This window comes from Protopterus annectens, chromosome 4.part0 (genome assembly GCF_019279795.1).
Source record: "Protopterus annectens isolate FY-2018-M chromosome 4.part0, PAN1.0, whole genome shotgun sequence".
Classification (NCBI taxonomy): domain Eukaryota; kingdom Metazoa; phylum Chordata; order Ceratodontiformes; family Protopteridae; genus Protopterus; species Protopterus annectens.
The window spans coordinates 658,876,328-658,897,559 of NC_056733.1; the positions used below are offsets into that span (position 1 = coordinate 658,876,328).

Genomic DNA, 21,232 nt, shown 5'->3' on the forward strand with positions numbered 1-21,232 from the left:
CCCCAGTGTCCATGGCAGCAGCTATCAACTTTTCACCCCTAGCCCGCGTGAACATGAGGGTTCTTCAATGGACCTTACAGGTCCAGTGGTCCATCCTTCGACATCCGTTGGACTCCCCGATTCCCCTCAGCAGAGTTTGCAGGGACTCCCTTCTTTGGTGGCTCCATTCCCGAGAGCTTCAGGAAGGGTGGCCGTTTTTGATGCCTCAACCCCAAGCCACGGTGACCATGGACGCTTCTCGCCTGGGGGGGGCATTGCATGGGCAGAACTGTCCAAGGCATGTGGACTCAGAGACCGTTCTGCATATCAGTGTTCTGGCAATGAGGGCAGTGCTTCTAGTGTTGCAAGCTCTCCATGCCCTTCTTCCTCTGGGGACTATTGCAATTCAGACAGACAACATGTCAGTGGTCTGGTACATCAACAAACAGGGGGGGACTAGGTCTTACCCTCTTTGCAGAGAGGCCATGAGAGTTTGGGAGTGGGCGATATCCACCAACCGTTTTCTGTTAGCAATGCACATTCTGGGTCGGTCCAACGTTTTAGCGGGCAAGCTGAGTCGAACTATCCTCTCGCCTTATGAATGGTCTCTGAACCCCTTAGTAGCGAAACAGATCTTCCTCAAATGGGGTCAACCTTGCTGCGATCTCTTCGCTTCGCCTTCGAACACAAAGTGCAGCGAGTTTTTCACTCTAATTCCCCTGCTGGGGGAGAGCCCCAGAGACGCTCTAGTTCATGCTTGGCCATTCGGTCATCTTTATGCTTATCCTCTTCTCCCATTAATGACAAAATTCTTACAGAAAGCTCGTTGGTTGGGGAGCAAGGTTATGCTCATAGCCCCATTCTGGCCTCGTCAAACCTGGTTCCCGTACCTACTGTCTCATCTCATAGCTCCTCTTTGGATCTTGGATCCCATTCCGGATCTGATCTCTCATCCTTCGGGATTGAAAACTCTGAATCTGTACGACCTCAAGCTCTCGGCTTGGTTGATCCAGTTCCGTTAGTGGCTAGGACTCCCGGTATCCCGTCTGCAGTTAAATCCATCCTGGTGGCGGCGCATAAGCCCTTCTACCAGGAAGGTCTACAACAGTAAATGGAAATGTTTTTCCATCTGGGCCTGGCATAGGAATTTGGACCCTTGTACGGCTCCCATTCCAGCAGTACTTGAATTTCTATCTCACATTTTCCATCAAGGGGCCAGTTCTTCTACTGTGAAGGTTCAAATGGCGGCCATTTCCCACTTCCACATCGGGGACAATCTTGGTCCTTTAGCTTCCACTAAGATCTGTAAGACTTTCTTAAAGGGCACCTTTCTTTTAAGACCTCCTGTCAAGAATGCGGTTCTCCATGGGACCTAACCTTAGTCCTTCAGGCTCTAACTGGTCCACCCTTTGAACCTGCAGTTTCTGTTGACTTAAAGTTCTTGCCTTGGAAAACTGCCTTCTTAATTGCTATTACCTGAGCTAGAAGGGTATCTGAGCTTCAAGCCCTTTGTACTAAACCCCCGTATCTTGTCTTCCATAAGGACAGAGTATCTCTCAGGACTAATCCTTCCTTCTTACCTAAAGTGGCTTCCGAGGCTAACATCAACCATTCCATTAATCTGCCCGTTTTCTTCCCTAACTATCAGAACAAGGGGGAGTACAGACTGCATTCATTAGATGTGCATAGACAATTTGCACTTTTACTTGCACAGAACAGCTGCCTCTTGCAAGTCAGAGCAGCTCTTTGTTTCCTTTGCTAAGACATCCTTGGGTAAACCAGTAACGAGGGTGACTCTAGCTAGATGGATATCTCACTACATTTTGCTCACATACAAAATTTCTGGTCGGCCGGAGCTCTTGGAGGTTCATGCTCATTCTACCCGTTCTATGTCTACCTCTGCTGCGTTTTGGTCAAGAGTTCCCTTGGATGACATCTGTTCTGCAGCTACTTGGGCTTCTCATACCTTTATTTCGCATTATAAATTAGATCTGATATCCAGAGGGAGGACGGCCTTTGGCTCTGCAGTGCTCTGGAATATTCTTCCTTGAGGACCTCCCAAGTTTTTTGGTAGCTGGGGACTCTGTCCCACAGGTTGCTGATCAAATGAAGTTAACTACTTCAGATAAAGAAGTTATGTACTCACCATAACGGTCCATCTGAGTAGGTAACTTCATTTGTCAGCAACTGACCCCCCCTTCCTTCCCCCTAACCTGGCTTTCGTTACCTGAATGATAGAATGATTCAGTCCTGGTATGCATCAGGTTAGGATGTTCAGGTATTGTTTGTCTTGGTGTTGTCTGGTAATTGGGCAAACTCGATCTGAGGACTGGAGGGAGGTAGCAGGGTATTATCGGTAAGGGGGAGGAGCTTGGAGCTTGGATCTCTAGCTTGGAAAGGACGGATCTGATAGCCACAGGTTGCTGACAAATGAAGTTACCTACTCAAATGGAACATTATGGTGAGTACATAACTTCTTTTTTTAAGAAGACAAGATTACCCAGAGAAGCTATTGGAGGCAACTTATGGCAAGGTAGTCCAAAAAAAATGAATGAAGAAATATGTACTCCACTGTTGGAGTAAATTGAACAGCAATAATAACAATATTACAATGATGAAGTCTCAGGACAGTGAAGGCTATAGGAAGGCTATGATTATGACTTATAACACTGAATCTATTAGGCAGGTTATTGATAAACACCGGGATATATTTACGTTCAGTAATTTGATCATGAAGGTAGGTGAAAAAACAAGATTTGTATTAAAAAAAAAGGGTGCGAACTTCAGTGATTGGATGGAGAGATGTAAGGATGGTAAAAACAATGCAAGAATAGGAAAAGGGAATTATAAATGTTGAAGGTGCAGACAATGCCTCTTTATAAAAGAAGACAGTGCCCCTTTTTAAAAGAAGAAAGTGTGATTAACATCTTTGGACTAGTCCCTTTTAATAGTACTGGTTACTTTAACTGTGAAACGAAATGAGTTATTTATTTAGATTTATGCAAAGATTGTCCTGCCCTCTATATTGGAGAACCTGAACTGAGTTTACTTAACAGAGTATGTGAGCATATTTATGACATTAAAAGACAAAATTCAAATAATGCACTGTATAGATATTTGTGCCAATTTTCAGAACATACATCTGTATTTCATGTGCTGGAAAAACTGTCAGTAAATCCCAGTAGGTGGCTTGGACTGAATGACTAGAAGTCAGTGAGTTTTTCTGCCAGTTGAAAACTAATGCTGAAAACATCCCAAGTTTGAATGATTATTCTTTTATTTCATGCATACTAAATGTGATGTCAGTGAGTATATAATGTATATTTGTTGATGTAATTTGCATGCCGCGGTGGTATGGCGGTAGCGTTGTTACCTCACAGCAAGAGGCTCTCCCATTCAATTCTCAGCTTGGCTTGGGGGTGCCTTCTGTGTGGAGTCTGCATGTCCTCCCCGCAGTTGAGTAGCGTTCGAAAAGACATGCATGCGTAAATGGGCGTGCCTTCGTTGAAGGTTGGGCGTTGAGCTGGCACCTCGGCGTTTTGTAAAAATCTACTGCCAATCATTAGTGGACTGGAGTTCCGCTGTGGCGACCCCTTACCGGGAAAAAGCCGAAAGACAAACAAGACAAACATTGATGTGATTTGCACTGTTTTAGACTTTAGTTATTTAAAGTTGATTATTTTGAGTGCAGTTGCTCTGATGAAGTCCTGTTTTTATTAGGGATCAAACTTGCTAAAGTGCTAAACTTTGTTTTTATTTTAATAAAAGTGTGTGCAGTGGATAAGTAGAACAATTGTGCTTTAATTTTAAGTTTGCCTTGTCATGTAAGCCCTGGAGGCATTTTTTCTAGTTACAAATGATGCATTGTGGCAGTGAACCACTATCTTCCAAGGGTCAAACCCAATCCATTTGCCCTCGTTCCACTCAGACTTGCTCCACTCCCTTACCCTGCTCCAGGTATCACCTACCTCCACCTCTTCTACATTTATAGATACAAAATTCCTCTTACTACTGTTACATTAAGTAACATTCCTTATCACAACCAAAGCTCCTCAGTGCATTTTTACTTCTCATCTGTTTCAGTTATATCACTGCTGTCAATAACTATACAAATAATCTACTCCTACAATTTAAAATACTTTTCCTCAGTATTTTTCAAATTTAACTCATCCGTCTCATACTGTGTCTACTGGACTTAACCCTACCATCTTTCTAAATATTATTTATAGCACTTTACCTATTACACCTCATTTCCTCATGCTAACTACCAATTTTCCACCCCACCATCTTACTATTAATTAATTTATCTGTCTGCTCTCCATCTATCTATCTAGCCTTCTGTGAATCCTTTGTTTCAGGGAAGGGGAAATTTTGCCAGGGCATCCGGAAACGTTGCCTACTGTTTTCTGTAGGTGCCATGGGATCTTATAAATCCACTTGATCTACCACCAATTCAAGCAGATGGGATTTCTGTTTAACATCTTATCAGTAAGACTGCACACTCAGGAGTGCAGCAACCCCCAATGCTGCTTAGCAATGCCAGCAGTTTAATCACCTGGAGTGGGAATAGAACCTCTAGCATTTCTGCTCTTCCATTACTAAAGGCATGTGCACAACCTGTTGTGCCATTGACATCGCAGAGTTAGTTTTAACAATTCTATCAAACTAATTTATTCTTGCCAACTACTAACTTCTTTTCCTCTTAATCTTACCCTGACTACACACATTTCTCAATTACACTTCTCACACACCAGGTATATTCATGTTCCTCTTTGAATTTTATATCCTGCGATATTTGTATTAGTCTAAAAAAATTATCATTCCTAGTACTGTCAGCACTGCACACATTTTACCTAATACTGTTTCCTTCACCTTTAATTCTGCCCTGCTAATCCCTTCCAGTAAGACATCCTTACTTCTCATTACTCACTTCACTAACACTCAAGACAAATGTCATGAGCCTAGATTCCAGACTACTAATATTTCCACTAACAGCACTTGTCCAACTTACACGTTATTATAATCTGCACCCTAGGTACCTCTCACAGGCTGTCCGTCCATCAACTAACAACTCTATCTACATGTACTATATTTGAGCTACACTGTAGAACAACTGTCACTTACGTTACTTCAAAACCGATTTCCCCAAATTGTAAAGTATATCCTCACAAGCCAGCACTGAAGCCCAAAATAAAACATGAATTGCTTTATTCTGCTTCTCTCTAACTCTCAAGCGAAGTGATCAGATATTCATGCAAATCCCTGCCCTGAATTCCAAATACCAGCCTCTACTTCATTAAACAATACAACCCAATTAACCCCCCACCTTCACTTTCCTTCAGCATCTGGTCTTTTTCTACAACATACCAGTCTCCAATATATACAACAAAACACCTTAGGTTCATCCCTAGAAAGCATCATACTGTCCTGACATACTGGTAACAATAGAAATATGATTAAAACCAGACACTATAGATGACATTTTACTCCCAGGGTATTCCATCCTGCGCTTAGAATGTATAAGAAAGGCGGCAGTGTAGCTGTCATCTGCAAAAATAACCTGTACCCCTTTCCTTTCTCCCTGTACACTCCCTTCCCAAGTTCTGTAATGCAGGAATCCTTCTCTCATATTTGCAGCTCAGTAGCCATAAGTACATTGCAATTTTTGTCTGGTACAATCCTCCGGGCATCAATATATCCACCACAGAAGAACTCCTTTGCTGGAGACTGTCTAACATCCTTCAAAAAACTATTGTTCTAGCAGATGTAAATATTGCTTGTCAACAAATTGTTTTAATCCAACAGATATTGTACAACTATCTGGATTCACTCAAATAATAACAGCACCAACCAGATACAGTTAAACCTCCAAAAAATTCTATTCTAGACTGGTTCCATACCGCTGTCTCCAAAAGTATTGATTCCACTGCCTGGGATGACATGATGGACAAACCACGATGCTTTGCCAGGGATGGTCTGCAACTGTCGCCCCTAGGATTCGGGTTACTGGCTAAGGCTTCTTACCACCCCTATAGTGGCTTTTTTGGCAAGGTTCAAAGGTCAAAACCACCACTGTAATAGATATAAGCATGCAAGATCTGAAGGTAATGCTACTCAATGTTAGAAGTCTAAACCTCAAAAATGCACTCTTGAGGCACTCCTAAAAATGGAGAACATCGATATCTGTGCAGTGACTGAGACCTGGTTCAAGGCTTCAGAAAACACCCCTGCAGTACCAAGCTACAACTCTTACCACACTTTTCGGCCGCCAAACCAGGACCGAAACACTAAAGGTGGAGGAGTGTCTATATTCGGCAAGGATATTCACACCTCCAGGCTAGCTGCCCAACACAATGCATCTGAAATTCTGCAGGTGCAACTAACACTAGGTAAGACTCCAATCCAAATTGTAGCTTGTTAAAGATCCCCCACCGTGCCCCAGGATTCTCACTACACCTTTCTAAACATACTGGAAAATATTAACATGCAACCAAACACTGTAATACTGGGTGATTTCAACTACCCTGCCATTAATTGGGAAAACTACTCGGGTACCAATACCTTTGCCCAACGGTTCTTGGAATTCATAAATTCCAACACCCTGGATCAACTAATCCATAGTTCCACCAGGGGCTCAAATATTCTAGACCTGATCATTACCAACATGGGAGATCGATGCTCCACACCAGTGGTCACCCCCTTGTTGGTCAGGTCTGACCATAAGCTAATCACTCTTGACGTCCACATCCCACCCCCATCCCCCAGTAGGGAAACCTCCATAAAAAAAACTTAATGCTACTAAAGTCAGAAGTGACAAACTTGATGACACCCTTGCAGACGGGAATTGAAAGTTCGACTGCTGAATCCTACACTAAGACACTGTACGAGCACATCCACTCGTGCATGAATCGTGCCATTCCATATAGAACCTAGACGATCTCCTCCAAAAAAAGAAGCCAGTCTGGTGGTCCCCTACCATAAACAAACTATACAACAGAAGGAAGGCAGAAAAGAGAAAAATCCTAGGATGCAAAAAACTCCCTTATCAGCCTCAGTAAGAAGCTGAGATCCCTTATAAAAATCCTCCAAAGCTAGTTACAAAAATAAAATTGCCAAAGATTCCAAGGACAACCACAAGGCATTCTATAGTTATGTCAAGAATCTAAATGGCAGTGCTCAGATCTGTTCTGAGCTTCAACAGAATGGCATTAAATGTACTGATCCCAAGGATATTGCCAATATCCTGGCAGATCGAATCACTGCCAACTTCACCCCACTCTCACCCCCTGAAGGGCCCATCCCAATACCAAATTCCGGTAATCACGGCCACCCAGGTAAAAAATGCACTCTCCAAAGCTAAGAATACAACATCCATGGGACCAGACGACATCCCGGGCTGTGTACTACATGAACTACAAAATGAACTGGCAACTTACCCAAGTGTCATGTTTAATCATAGCCTCACCTCAGGGTTTGTGCCCAATGAGTGGCGCACAGCTACAGTTAGCCCACTCCACAGGGAGGATCCACCTTGGATCCCGGGAACTATCGTCCCATCAGTCTAACAAGCCTGATCTGCAAAGCCATGGAATGCATTATCATGGAAATTATAAACAAAGACATTGGCAACCTTCAAACACCTGGACCCCACGCAGTCTGGTTTTGTGAAGGGCCGATCTTGTCTCCTCAATCTGATTGATTTCTTCGAATCAGTCTCCAGAGCCATGTACGAGGGTAAGGTGGTCCACACAGCCTATCTGGACCTTGTCAAAGCCTTCGACATCATCCCCCACTCTGGAATCATAAACTTACTAAGCTGGGCATTAATCCCTATGTCACTCAATCGGTTGCCAACTGGATTACTGACAGAACCCACACTATAAAAGTAGCAGACTCCAAATCCAGCTCCAGACAAGTGACAAGTGGAGTACCTCAGGGTTCAGTCCTGAGATCGCTCTCATTTGGCATCTACTTCTCTGAAGTACAGGCCAGCACTAAGGGACTATGGCTAACAAATTTTGCAGATGACTGCAAACTGGGAGCCATTATTGATTCCCCAAATTATGTGGATATTCTACAAAAGGGCCTTACAGAAACAGATGCTTGGTGCCAGAGCCATGGTCTCAAGTTCAATGCCAAGAAATGTATAGTTATCCTCTTTGGAAAAAAACATGTACCAATGAATTACCACATAAGTGGCAGTACACTAAACACCGAAAGTGTGATAAGGGACTTAGGGACACAGGTGGATAGTGGTCTCACCTTCGATAACCACATCGCCACAACAGTTAGAAAATCCTTCTTTGTGGCACACCTCATCACTAAGGGCTTTTCATCCAAAAGAAAGGAGGTCATTGTCCCACTCTACTCATCCCTCATTAGACCCATTATTGAGTACATCACCCTGTTTTGGTATGTACTTCACAAGACACCTACAAAAGCTGGAAAGGCCACAGAAATACCTCACTAAAGGAATCACAGGCCTAAAGCAGATGCCCTATGCTGACCGTCTAAAAAAAAACACTCCAGCTATACTCTGTCGCATATTGCCTACTCAGAGGTGATCTCTGCTTAACATACAAGGCCATGTCAAACTCAGAGCTGTTGGACATGCTACATTTAAAGAAATCCCAATCCCTCAGAGCCACATGTTCCAGGGATCTAAACCTGGTCATCACAATGAACAAAACATGCTGGAGGGATAGGTTCCTGACCCAGAGACCCGTACTCTGAAATGGACTCCCCGTACATGTCAAGCAGAGCACCTCTTTGGCCCTCTTCAAAAGGAACCTTGACAGTTGGATGGGAGATAGGAAATTCACCCCAGGGATCACATCCGTTACAAAAGCCACCTGGATTCAAGCGCAAATGGAATAAGTAACTCGATGACCAGCGAGTGTAAAATAAAATTTATTATTATTGTAAGTGCTTTCGAAGGGGTCTCTGCCCCAACTTCTTCAGACAAATGACATTCAAGAAACCTCGCTTTTTATACAAAACCAGTAAATAATAAATCAGTTATCCCAACCAATTAGCATTCTTTTAAATATATAATTACCTAAATAAAAACAATAAAATGTGTCACCACTATGTTAAATAGATATGCACATGCAAGTATATAAAAGCCGTATTTTACTTGGCAGATGATCGAAACTTTAAAATACTAAAAACCTATTAATGCATATCAAATACTGGATGCTAAACAGCCAGATACAATTAGGTTAATTTAACTAACCGCTTTTATGAATTTTTTATTACTAAAAACAAGCACGCTTCCAAGAACCTAACTATTGTACAACCCTAATGACTAAAAGCAATGTATACACCTATCTAGTTAAGCCTATAACTAACAACTGCATAGTACCAGTTATTATCACCCAGATTTTTTTATATACTACTACTATACATGATACAATAATTATTTATTTAATTATGTTATATTCGTATATTAGAAATAGTTGCAAACTTAAAACTACTGGAATTTATGGATTCAATATGTATAACCAATACTTTCTCATTATAATTTCTTAATTTCATCTACTTAGAGCTTTAAGCTTGAAAATGATTTTAATTGATCCATACTTGTTTAAGCCTGCCGGGATATGGGCTGAAGTTCGAATTTGCCACATCATTTCATTCTCTTCTAGCTTCAGCTGCCATGGTCCCCCTCTCAAATCACATTTAGTTTGTTGTATTGCAGTGTATAAAAACCTATGATCAGGATTTTCATTAATATGTTTTGCCAAAGCATTTTCACCGTCCGTCCCCTCTATTGATACAATATTGGTGCTCGTAGATTCTTTGCCTGAGCTTTCTCTCTGTTTTTCCGATGTAGTATGATGGACATAGCTCACAGGATGCAAGGTACACCACCCCCTTAGAATCACAATTAAATGTTCCATTAATTGTATATAACTTGTCCCTAATTGTTACCTGGTTGCCTAATCTTATAAATTTACATTGCGTACAGGCCCCACACTTTCTCATACCCAAAGTCTTCTTATTACTCTTCTTTTTCTCGAGCAGACACTTTAAATTTGCCCCTCTTCTATACGTGAAACCTGGATTTAAGCCCGATGCCCTACTCAACACACTGTCTTCCAAAATGTTAGACCAATTTTTAACAAAAATCTCTTTTATCCTTTTGTAGTCTGTAGAATATGTAAATAGAAAATTGAGACTCAGGCTACGAGTTTGTGTTTTCAAGTTAATACTCCCTTGTACCAAATTTAACATGGGAATGCTGTTGTTACCATTACTTAATAATGGTCTAAAATGTCCTGAATGTCTCTTAGCTTTTACTTCAACCATAATTTCATTGATAAATATTTCTGGGTAGCTTCTTCTAATAAACATTGTTTTCAAAACCTCACATTCTTTCATGAAATCAATGTTGTCCGAGACCATCCTTGCTGTCCTAACCATCTGTCCTTTGACTACAGCTTTCTTCTGATGGTAAGGGTGACTACTGGAAAAATGCAAAAATAATTTGAATAAGTAGGTTTCCTATAAATTACAGTTTTGTATTTAGCATTGGCCCTATCCTTGATTATTTGTTATGTTTGGGATGAAAGCCTCAATCAGGCTTTCTTCCCCTTTCCAAATTAGGCACCCGTCGTCCTGGTACCTAGTGTACCATACAACATTTTGCTGGAACATTTCATTGTTAAACAATAGGGTCCACTCCCATTGCGCCATTACACAGTTTGCAAAGCTACCACCACAGGGTGACCCCATAGCCACCCCTGTGGTTTGTAGAAAAAACTGACCATTAAACATCATATAGTTGTTGGCTAGGACCAAATCCAATAAAGTTTCTACCAAATTGATGTTATTATCTTCCACTTTTTTTGAAAACATAAATTCTCTAGTCCATGCTTTTCCCAACACTAGTGGGATCACCGTATACAAATCTTTCACGTCAATTGTGAGAAAGGTGTAATTTTCATTATATTCAAGCTTATTTGCATTCTCTAAAAAGCTCCAAGAATCCCTACAAATTTGCGGCTCATCCCTAATAAGTGGTTTAAGGATACTATCAATGCATTTGGCACATGCATATGTTATTAATCCCCTCCCATCAACTATAGGTCTAAATGGTGGGTTCACATAACTTTTGTGCAACTTAGGAGACCCGAATAACACAGGCAATTTTGGAGCGGCCATTATTAAATACTGATACATATCTATATTAATCACCCCTTGCAAAAATAAATCATCAGTTGTGCCCTTAATTCTTTTATAGGCTACGTTGATTTCATTAATACATGTTTGTATACATTTGTAGATAAATATTCGTCCATTCTTTTAACTTACTCACTTTGGTCCATAAAGATCAATCCTCCACCCTTATCGGGTTTCATAATCCTGATGTTACATTGATTTATCAAATCAATAAATTCTATTTCCCTCTTGGTGATGTTCCCTTTTATAATTGCCTTAGTGTGTGGCCCACTTGTCAATGGGAGTGGACCCTATTGTTTAACAGATCTATTTCACACATTTCTTCAGAAGTACTTAGTAACCCATGCAAAGGAGGGTTAAACACACTAGATACCCTCAAGGTGTTAGTGAGTGAAGAATTTGTTCCCATTAAAGAAACCAAGTTAAGTTTACGTACAAACAATTTAAGGTCGATGATAGTTCTAGTTACATCTACATTTCTATCCGGGACAAAAGACAATCCCTTAGCAAAAAAATCAACCATTTCCTGCTCAATTGTTAAAACTGTGAAGTTAAATATATTGAAGTCCCCTTGTGTGCTAAGAAGGATTTGTGGTCCTTCTTGGTCCACCACTATCATCTCCTTCGCTGGTTGCGGCGATTTTTCCTCTGACCTTGGTTCCTGTTGTTGTTCTGATTGTTGTGCCTTGTTGTTTGGTCTCTTTGAAAATTCTGCTGATTATTCTGATCATTGTTATTACTCTGCTCTTGTCGTACTCTATTATCCTGAGCTTTATTGTTCGTTATTCTTTCACTACGGCATAATGCCTGTGTATTTGCAGACTCATTAGCAGCAATTTGATCGATTTCTTCATTACTACTCTGGGTTCCATCTTTAGATGTATTACACTGAGAAATTTGAGTATGTGAAACCTTTGGTGGGGGTGGGTACGCATTATTGTTAGCATAATCACTCAAATCTCTACTTATTTTTCTTTTTTTATTTTGTAGTAGTTTTGTGAGAGTGGCTTCTATGCTTGAAAAGATCCTAGCATAGTCATATCTATATCTAGGAAACTCATTGTCCATACAAATAGTGTGTTCCAACATCTCTAGGTCAGCTTTCAGGTTATTAATTTCAACATTATAGAAATTAATTAAGGACTGTAAAAACTCGAAGCCCTGTTTATCGAGCAGCCCTAAAAGCTCTTGGTGGAAAACTGACTTATCAATTAAACCCACTGGGTAAGGCCACTGACGTAACCCTTTAGGGATATTTTTTTTTGTCTATGCATTCCTTTAAATATGCCACTTCAAGTTGTAACTTGCGGCATCTAAACAGTTTATAGTCAAATTTGTTGAGTAAAGTATTGATATTACTCACCCCACCACTCTGCTCAGGTTCAGCTCCACCGAATGTCGCATTTCCAAAGAAATCCCTATGGCTTAAAAATTTTGCCATAGAAGGGATCGCGTTCTCCCTAGTTGTGTGCTCTGAATTTTAAGCCCTATTATACAACTGATGTAAGGGGAGTGACCTGTTGCCGGTATCATTTCGGATGTTGTTCTCATTTCCGTCAAGTGTAACCTGCTGTAGCCTCCCTAGTTCATTCCTTCCTGGTGAGTTAGTCCGTTCCGGCTCTGCTAGACAGGGGACCAGGGAAGTAAATATTCTGGGAAGAAATAGCCAGGGCATTGTTATGGCTAGGTTAGTATAGGCCCTAGGGCCGATAGCCTAGTACCAACCTATGAACTCTACCAGAGTCCTTAGCAACCATGTCTTCACACTTGTTGTTATTCACCACATCTACACCCATAGACAACCCCACTACAACTAGGTAGAAATTTTACTGCCTTGCAAAAGGAAATGTTTACCAGGAGACAGATGAAATGGAATAGCCTAAAATCTGTACTTGTAGATGAAGCTGTCACTCAGTTTAATAATTAATTCCTCTCTACCCTTAATTCTGAAGCCTCAATCAGAAATAAAAATTTCAACCTGCACCCTGATTAACTGTGAGGACAAAAATGATTTTGAGGCAAAGAGATAAAGCTTGCAAAGCTTGGTCCATTGACAAAACCCAGCCTAAACTACAACACTATAGACATATCAAAAACATAACAAAATAGATAATAAATGATAAAAATTCAAGCCATTGGCATAACCCTAAGTCTTAACACTCATCCTAGATATCTCCAAGACTTTTGATATTGTTTCTCACCAAAAACAACTAGAAGAACATTCCATATGTGGACTCAAGTTACTCATTTCTAGGATGGTTTTATAGTTACCTAACCAACAGATAATGATCAGTGAAATTGGCAAGCTAGCTTTGCTCCCTTTGTACTCCTCAATAGGTGTCCCACAAGGATCTGTACATGACCCTTTACTCAAACATTTTTATTAATTGCCACCATACCTCCACAAAACATGCTACTGTCATCCAATACACTGATGACTGTACTCTCATATGCTTAGCCAAAAATTTAACTGACCTATAACAAACCCAAGTCCTTTTCTGCAGTAGAAACCTGACTTGAAAACTCTCAACTTGTAAATCCTTTAAAAAAAAAAAAAAAAAAAATCATACAAATTTTTTTCGCCCCAGAATATCTTTCAAATCTCAACCCACTTTCATAAGGCAATAACACTGTCATTGAAAAGGTGATCCATACCAGTCTAGTAGGTGTTATTAACGATCAGCCTAAATTTGACCACCATATATAGGAAGCAATAAAAAAACTCACTGAAAACTAGGTAATTTATGTAGGGCGTTTCAACCAGGAAAATCCATCTGCTCCCTGTTCTCCTCTGTCTCTCCAATTCTAATTCTAATTAGTCTACAGGCTTCCCGTCAGAACAAGTTAAAACAGTTTTACAACAAAATATCTAAATTTGCAGCAAATCACCAATATAAAACCCATCACTGCCTGTCTCTAAAACAACACAACTGGACAGAATTCTGTCACCACCTCTCCTTCTCATAAGTCGTAACAGTGCACATCTACTCTATAAGCAGACCACTGCCCCATGTAAAAAAAAAAAAATCCACCTTTACTCATCTAATCATACACTATCTTCAAGGAGAAGTTGCCCTTATGGTATCCAACTCGAATAACACCACAGGAGACTCCTTGTATTCTACCTGTTGTGTTAAGCTTTAGAATTCCATTCCAGTAGCCTTGAGACAAGTTTATCACTTCCAGACTTCTTAACTTAAAGAAGATATAGTAAACCCTTGGCTCTGCTCTTGTTCACCTCCTGGTTAACTGATATCACCTTAATCCATACTTTAAATCTGTTTACATGAAAACTCACATCACTTTCACCAACAATTAATCTTAGCTTACCTTTTTACTGCCAGCCCCTGCACCCTAACGTCAACTGTTCATTACCTAGCTCTTTCACTTGTTGCCCTTTCTGTCTTACATTTTACTAACATATCTTTAGTCAGCAATTCCATGGTCATTCCTTTCCATGGCCCCCTCATTATATGTTTATTATTATGTTAGTACTGTAGCCTTAGTCCTGTATTTATTTCTCCCTCTCACATCCTACCTATTCTAACTATTCTATCAAGCTTCCTGTTTTCTCACCTGTTCAGCTTCTTTCTTTAAATTACTTCACTTACACAGGTCTATTATTTTTTAGTACAAATGCCTTTGACACCATTCCCCATTCTGGTATTATAGACAAGCTCTCCAGCTTGAACATAAACCCCTTCATCACGAGATGGGTTGCCAACTGGCTCACAGAGAGAACCCACATGGTAAGAGTTGCGGGAGCTAGGTCTGACTCTAAACCAGTTACAAGTGGCGTTCCCCAGGGCTCAGTCCTAGGACCCCTCCTGTTCGGCATATACTTCTCAGAGGTACAGGCAAGCACAGGAGGACTATGGCTGACCAAGTTCGCAGACAACTGTAAACTAGGGGCTATAATTGACTCTCCGGCTGACACAGACATCCTCCAAAAGGGTCTCACTGAGACAGATACTTGGTGTCAAAACCATGGCCTCAAGCTAAATGCCAAAAAGTGCATAGTCATCCCCTTTGGAAAAAACAAAGTACACACAAATTACCACATTGGTGGTAGGCCCCTAAATACAGAAGATGAAATAAGGGATCTGGGGACCCAAGTAGATAGTAATCTCTCCTTTGATAATCACGTTGCCAAAGTGGTTAGAAAATCCTTCTATGTAGCCCACCTAATCACAAAAGGGTTTGCATCCAGATCAAAAGAGGTCATTGTGCCCCTCAATGCATCACTCATCAGACCCATCATAGAGTACATAGTCCCCATTTGGGATGTACCTTACAAGACACATGAAACAGCTGGGAAGACCACAGAAGTACCTCACCAAGAGGATCACTGGCCTCAAACAGATGCCCTTTGCAGCTCGACTGAAAAAATTCCAGCTGTACTCAGTTGCTTATCGCCTACTCAGAGGTGATCTCTGCCTGACATACAAGGCCATGTCCAACCCAGAATTGATGGACATGCTCCACATAAAGAAAACCTTATCCCCTCGAGCCACACGCTCTAGGGATCTAAACCTCACCACAACAATAAATTGTATGTGCTGGAGAGATAGATTCCTGTCCCAGAGACTTACCATGCTCTTGAACAAGATTCCAATCTACATTAGGAAGAGCTCCTCACTAACACTCTTCAAGTGAAACCTTGACGAGTGGATGGGAAACAGGAAGTTTACCCCGGGGATCACTTCAGTGGCTCTGCTGGACAAAGGCACAGGGAACTAATCTAAGGGGGCGGCGAAACCCAACACATTCCGGCTAGGCTTATAAATGCCTTTAGGCAGATAGCCTAGTACCTACCTATGAACCTATTATACATCGTATTAAGTCACATTTGCACCATGTACTTGTCTACTGCTATCACTAACTCCTTAAAAAAACACGTTTTACTCTACTTACGTTTACCAATGATATTCTTCTACAGGAAGACTGCATGAGTAAATTAACTGCGGCATGTAAAAATATGGGATTGTTTCAATGTTTTTTAGTGGTCACTTTTAAGACAACATGCTTGTGCAGAAAAATAACTGCTTTAATGTGATTTAACATATTTCAGGTAAGTGTTGATGTAAATCTGAAATTGTTGCGGTGACAAGGTACCTATCAGAAAAGTTCCTCAGTCATGTACTTTCCTCTACTATAACAGAAAGAAGCAAAATCATCCAAAATTACCATAATCTGTTTTTGTCTGTGTACTGCTACCTCAGTTGTAGTAACAACTTGACACAACTATTTTATATTGAATCTGCTGTACTGAGCACTTCTTATTTTTTCATCACCTTATTAGTATTTTAGTACTGTCCAGTTGGACTAGGAATATAATCACTGCTATTGGAATGTATTACTGAATCCTTGTTTATTGTGGTGACATAATGATTGTTATTATTGGTATTGTGTATCAGGAACTGGTAGGTAGGGACAAGTTAACGAGAACATGAGAAAGGCAGGAATGTAATCTGTGTATCATAAATAAGCTTTTGTCGTACTTAACTTTTCCTTGAGTTGGTTAGTTCTGTCTGTGTAAATGTGTGCTTTTTCAATGATGTATACATTTTTTTTTATTTTAGGTGTCCTGTATGCAGGTACTGCCAAACGCCTGAACCTGTTGAGGAAAATAAGTGCTTTGAATGTGGAGTTCAAGAAGTAAGTAAAATAATCCTCGGGGCCATTTATGAGAAAAACTGTCTCTTGATGCATTAGTATTATTGACAACTTGTTTCTGTATGACCACTGCTCAGGATTATACTTTAAATGAGAGACTGAGTATAGATGAAGGCTGTTTTGAGCATCACTGTAGATGGCACTTGTCTTTTGGGGTGCAAGCAGTCATTAGTACCTGTACTTAAGTGCTGTGAGCTGATGAAGTATCCATATGGTCCTTGGCAGAAGGATGGGGAGAAGTGCTGTATAGAAGAACTGGTAATCTACGAAAGACCATGAGTATGCTTGTTGTGGCAAATAGAGATGGGACTGTGTGCTGACGGTATCGGTCATTAAACTCTTCTTTGAGTTTTATGTTTTTTCTTTTGCTAGTGGGGCAACTCTGACCACAGTATGTATTTAGCTGCCATGCTGCTGAGAAAGAGAGACATTATTTTCAAATTTTCTCTTCCGTTACCTACTTTTATCATTTGTATTAGATTCAAAGTTCAAGCAGCATCTGACATGAGCACTGAAACTCATAAAGCCACATATCAAACATCTGCAACCCTTATTAACAGGCTTGCTGTAAAGTCACCTCCTCCTTCCTTGCACTTATGCATTTTTGTATTTCTTCCATTTTGACAAATTTGTGGCCATGCATGTCCTACACAGCCACTTGCTGTGTGTCGTGTAGCGAGTGCGGTAGGAGAGCATTCTTAAGTCCCTGACCCCACTAGTGCTTTTCTGCTATTTTAGCACTTCATATCTTGATCATCGCTTTCATTTGTTAAAAGTTCTTGCACTCTGTGCCTAAAATGAAAAGTTGTAAGTGTGCTGTGTGTCAAGCAAATAACAGGCCAAAACCCTTGTTGACATTCTTTCCACTGTCTGGGACAAGGAGCATTACGTAAATTATTTCCATAAGTTCTAGAGTTCCAGTGATTCTATTTCCTCCAACAATATTTACTTCCTGGACCCCTGTCTAACAGGGCGACTGACGTGATCCCCAGGGTGAATTTTTTATCTCCCATCCAGTTGTCTAGGTTTCTTTTGAAGAGGGCCAAAGAGGTGCTCTACTTGACATGTATGGGCAGTCTATTCCAGAGTCTGGGGAGTCTCTGGGACAGGAACCTATCCCTTCAACATGTTATGTTGATTGTGATGACAAGGTTTAGATCCCTGGAGCATGTGGCTCTGAGGGATTTGGATGTCTTTAAGTGTAGCATGTCCAACAGCTCTGGGTTTGACATGGCCTTGTATGTTAAGCAGAGATCGCCTCTGAGTAGACGATATGCGACAGAGTATAGCTGGAGTTATTTTAGACGGTCAGCATAGGGCATCTGCTTTAGGCCTGTGATTCTTTTAGTGAGGTAGTTCTGTGGCCTTTCCAGTTGTTGCAGATGTCTTGAGAGGTAAATACCAAAATGGGGCGTTATATTCTATACATTTCTTGGCATTGAGCTTGAGCCCGTGGCTCTGGCACCAAACATCTGTTTCTGTAAGGCCCTTTTGTAGAATATCCTCATCATTTGGAGATTCAGTAATGGCTCCTAGTTTGCAGTCATCTGCGAACTTTGTTAGCCAGAGTCCCTTAGTGTTGGCCTGTACTTCAGGACTGAACCCTGAGGTACTCCACTTGTCACTTTTCTGGAGCTGGATTTGGAGTTGGCTACTTTTACAGTGTGAGTTCTGTCAGTAAGCCAGTTGGCAACCCATCAAGTGATGTAGGGATTAATGCCCAGCTTAGTAAGTTTATCTATGATTCCAGAGTGGGGGATGGCGTCGAAGGCCTTGGCGAGGTCCACATAGGCTGTGTGGACCACCTTACCCTCGTCCACAACTCTGGAGACTGATTCGAAGAAGTCAGTCATGTTCTGGAGACAAGATCGGCACCTCACAAACCCAAACTGGGTGGGGTACAGTGTTTGAAGGTTGCCAATGTCTTTGTTTATATGATGTTCATCGTGTTACACTGCTGCAGTCATTACACTTGGGTTATCCTGCTGTCAGGCGGTCCCGCAGTCGGCCAAAGTTCCAAAGTCTTGGTCCGGCGTCGGTTGCTGTGGCCTCCTCCCTGACATCAGTGCGACAGGGGTATATAAGATGCAGCAGACGCCATTTTCTTCAGTCTTTCTTGCCACGCGGTGCCCGAAGCAGAAGCAGTTCGCAAGTGCCGGTCGGCCGACTCCTAAGATTTTCATTCCGAATCCAGAACCGAAGTCTTCTAAAAAAGCTAAGTACCCCGTTGGGGAAACTTTTTCTTGCCTCAGACCAATGTCAGTAAAAGTTAATAACTGTATTTCATGTGGGAAGCAAATACCTCATAAGGATTTCTACTCCTATTGTATTCCATGCCTAGGCCCTGACCACAATGTCTCTGATGGTCGGTTTTGTGCTAGGTTTAACAAGCGCACTATTAAATGTTGGTTTGATTTTGCCCGACATTATTTTGATAGAAAATTCAATTACACCATGCCGTCGGAAATTCCGACGACCGCAATGCATAAAAAGCGCAAGGACAAGGACAAGGACAGGCATCCGAGGCCCAAAACAGACGAGGCCTCTTCTAGGCCGGTCGCCGGTTCTCCGGTTTTCAGCGAGGCGCCTACGCAGCCCCTGACGACCGCTTCCACAGAACCACAGACCGCCTCCGACTCCCACGTGGAGCTGGCTGGGCCTTCGGATGCACTAGGCCTTCAGTTTACCGATCCTAAACCTACAGAGGAAACCGAAGTAGCTGAGCAATCCACAGCTACAGAGGGTGTTTTCAGACCTACCCAGTTGACTATTAAACTCTCTGTTAAGTCTAAGCCCCCCTTAAAAGCAAAGAAACAGACACAACTCTCTCCAGGACAGGCTTCCATGCCTAAGAAACAAATGCTAAAAATGGCCGAGGACCTAATCACTCTGATCAGGGGGTCCCATCCCCCTCCTGATAAAAGGCCCAGGCAGATTGCCGACTATGATCAGGTGTCCATTTCCTCTGACTCTTCCTCGGACCTAGGATATTCTTTACCTCCTTATGAGGATTCTGATGCTGAGGAATCAATTCCATCAGCCTCTCCGCCTGAGGATTTCTCCTTTGGGGAGACCTTACATACCATGAGAGAGCATTCCCATTGGGAAGGCCAGGATTACTCGGAATCCAAGAAAAGACTCAGAGACTTCCTTTTATTGCCCCAACACAGACCCCTTGCTATTCCGCCAGTTTTAGACATTGTGGATGATGTGTACACTGAATCCAGTTTGAACCCTGACTCCTTACCCCCAGCCCCAGTTAAACCTGATAGATATTACAGAGTCCCTGACTCTCACAAATTTCTGTACAAAAGCCCTGTTGCTGACCCTGAAACTATTTCTCAGGGACCCAAAGGGATTAAGGCCTCATCAGCAAAAAACCCAGTTCCCTCTGACAGAGATTCCAGAGCATTGGACAGATGGGGAAAGAAGGTATATACGTCTGCAACTTTAGCAATGAGAGCCTTGAATTGCCAGTTTCACATGCTAAAATATCAGCAATTTTTGATGTCTCAGTTGAAACAAAAGATGCTTCCAGATTCAGATCCTCCTAACTTAAAAGAAATGCAGGATTTATTGCATGCAGCTGAACAAGTGGGAAAACCTACTTTGCAATGTGGGATTGATTCCTTAGAGGCCTCCTGTAGAGCAGCAGTTACAGGCTCTGTCATTAGAAGGCATGCTTGGTTAAAAGAACAAACGTTACCAGATCATGTTAACGTCAAATTATTGGATGCACCCTTGCAGCGGGATGTGCTATTTGCGTTAAGGTAGAGGAGGTATTAAAGAAGATGGAGGATAAGGCAAAATCTATGCAAATGGTGAAAGATTTCTTACAGGATCAGCCTCCTCGTTTTAGCAGAAATTGGCCAACAAAGAATTGGTCCTTTCCAGTCACAGATAGACCTCAAAGGGGCAGAGACAGACGTAGAGGTCAGACATAAGGCCCTTACAGACCTCGACAATGGGGCACACCAGGCCAGAAAGAAGGGGAAGACAGGCCTCAATCTTATAAAAAACAGCCTCAATGATGTTCCACTACAGCTGCCAAACAGCTCCCTCTTGGCAGCCCCCTTAGGAGGAAAACTGGCACTTTTCTATCACAACTGGCATTGCATCACCAAAGACAAATGGGTTCTCAACATTGTATCTCAAGGTTACTGGTTTCATTTCCCCACCTTGCCAAGGCTAAAAGGAATGCCAAATCTGCCACAAAATCAATGGGCAGAGGCTCAAAAACAAATTACAGCACTCATGGACATGAGAGCTATTCAAAAGGTACCACCACAGGAACCAAGGACAAGGATTTTACTCAAGACTCTTTCTGGTTCCCAGAAAGGACAAAGCCTGGATACCCATTCTGAACCTTTCTACACTAAACACTTACCTGGAT

At 41.6% G+C, this 21,232-nt stretch overlaps 1 protein-coding gene across 1 annotated transcript in view; it reads left to right on the forward strand.

The window, feature by feature from the left end:
- The window catches only part of LOC122799507 (BRCA1 associated protein), an 815,197-nt gene that overhangs the window by 454,575 nt on the left and 339,390 nt on the right, over window positions 1-21,232 (forward strand). The window contains exon 7 of the mRNA XM_044068621.1: window positions 16,746-16,821. Coding sequence (XP_043924556.1) covers window positions 16,746-16,821 — 76 coding nt within the window. The remainder of the gene's footprint in view (window positions 1-16,745; window positions 16,822-21,232) is intronic.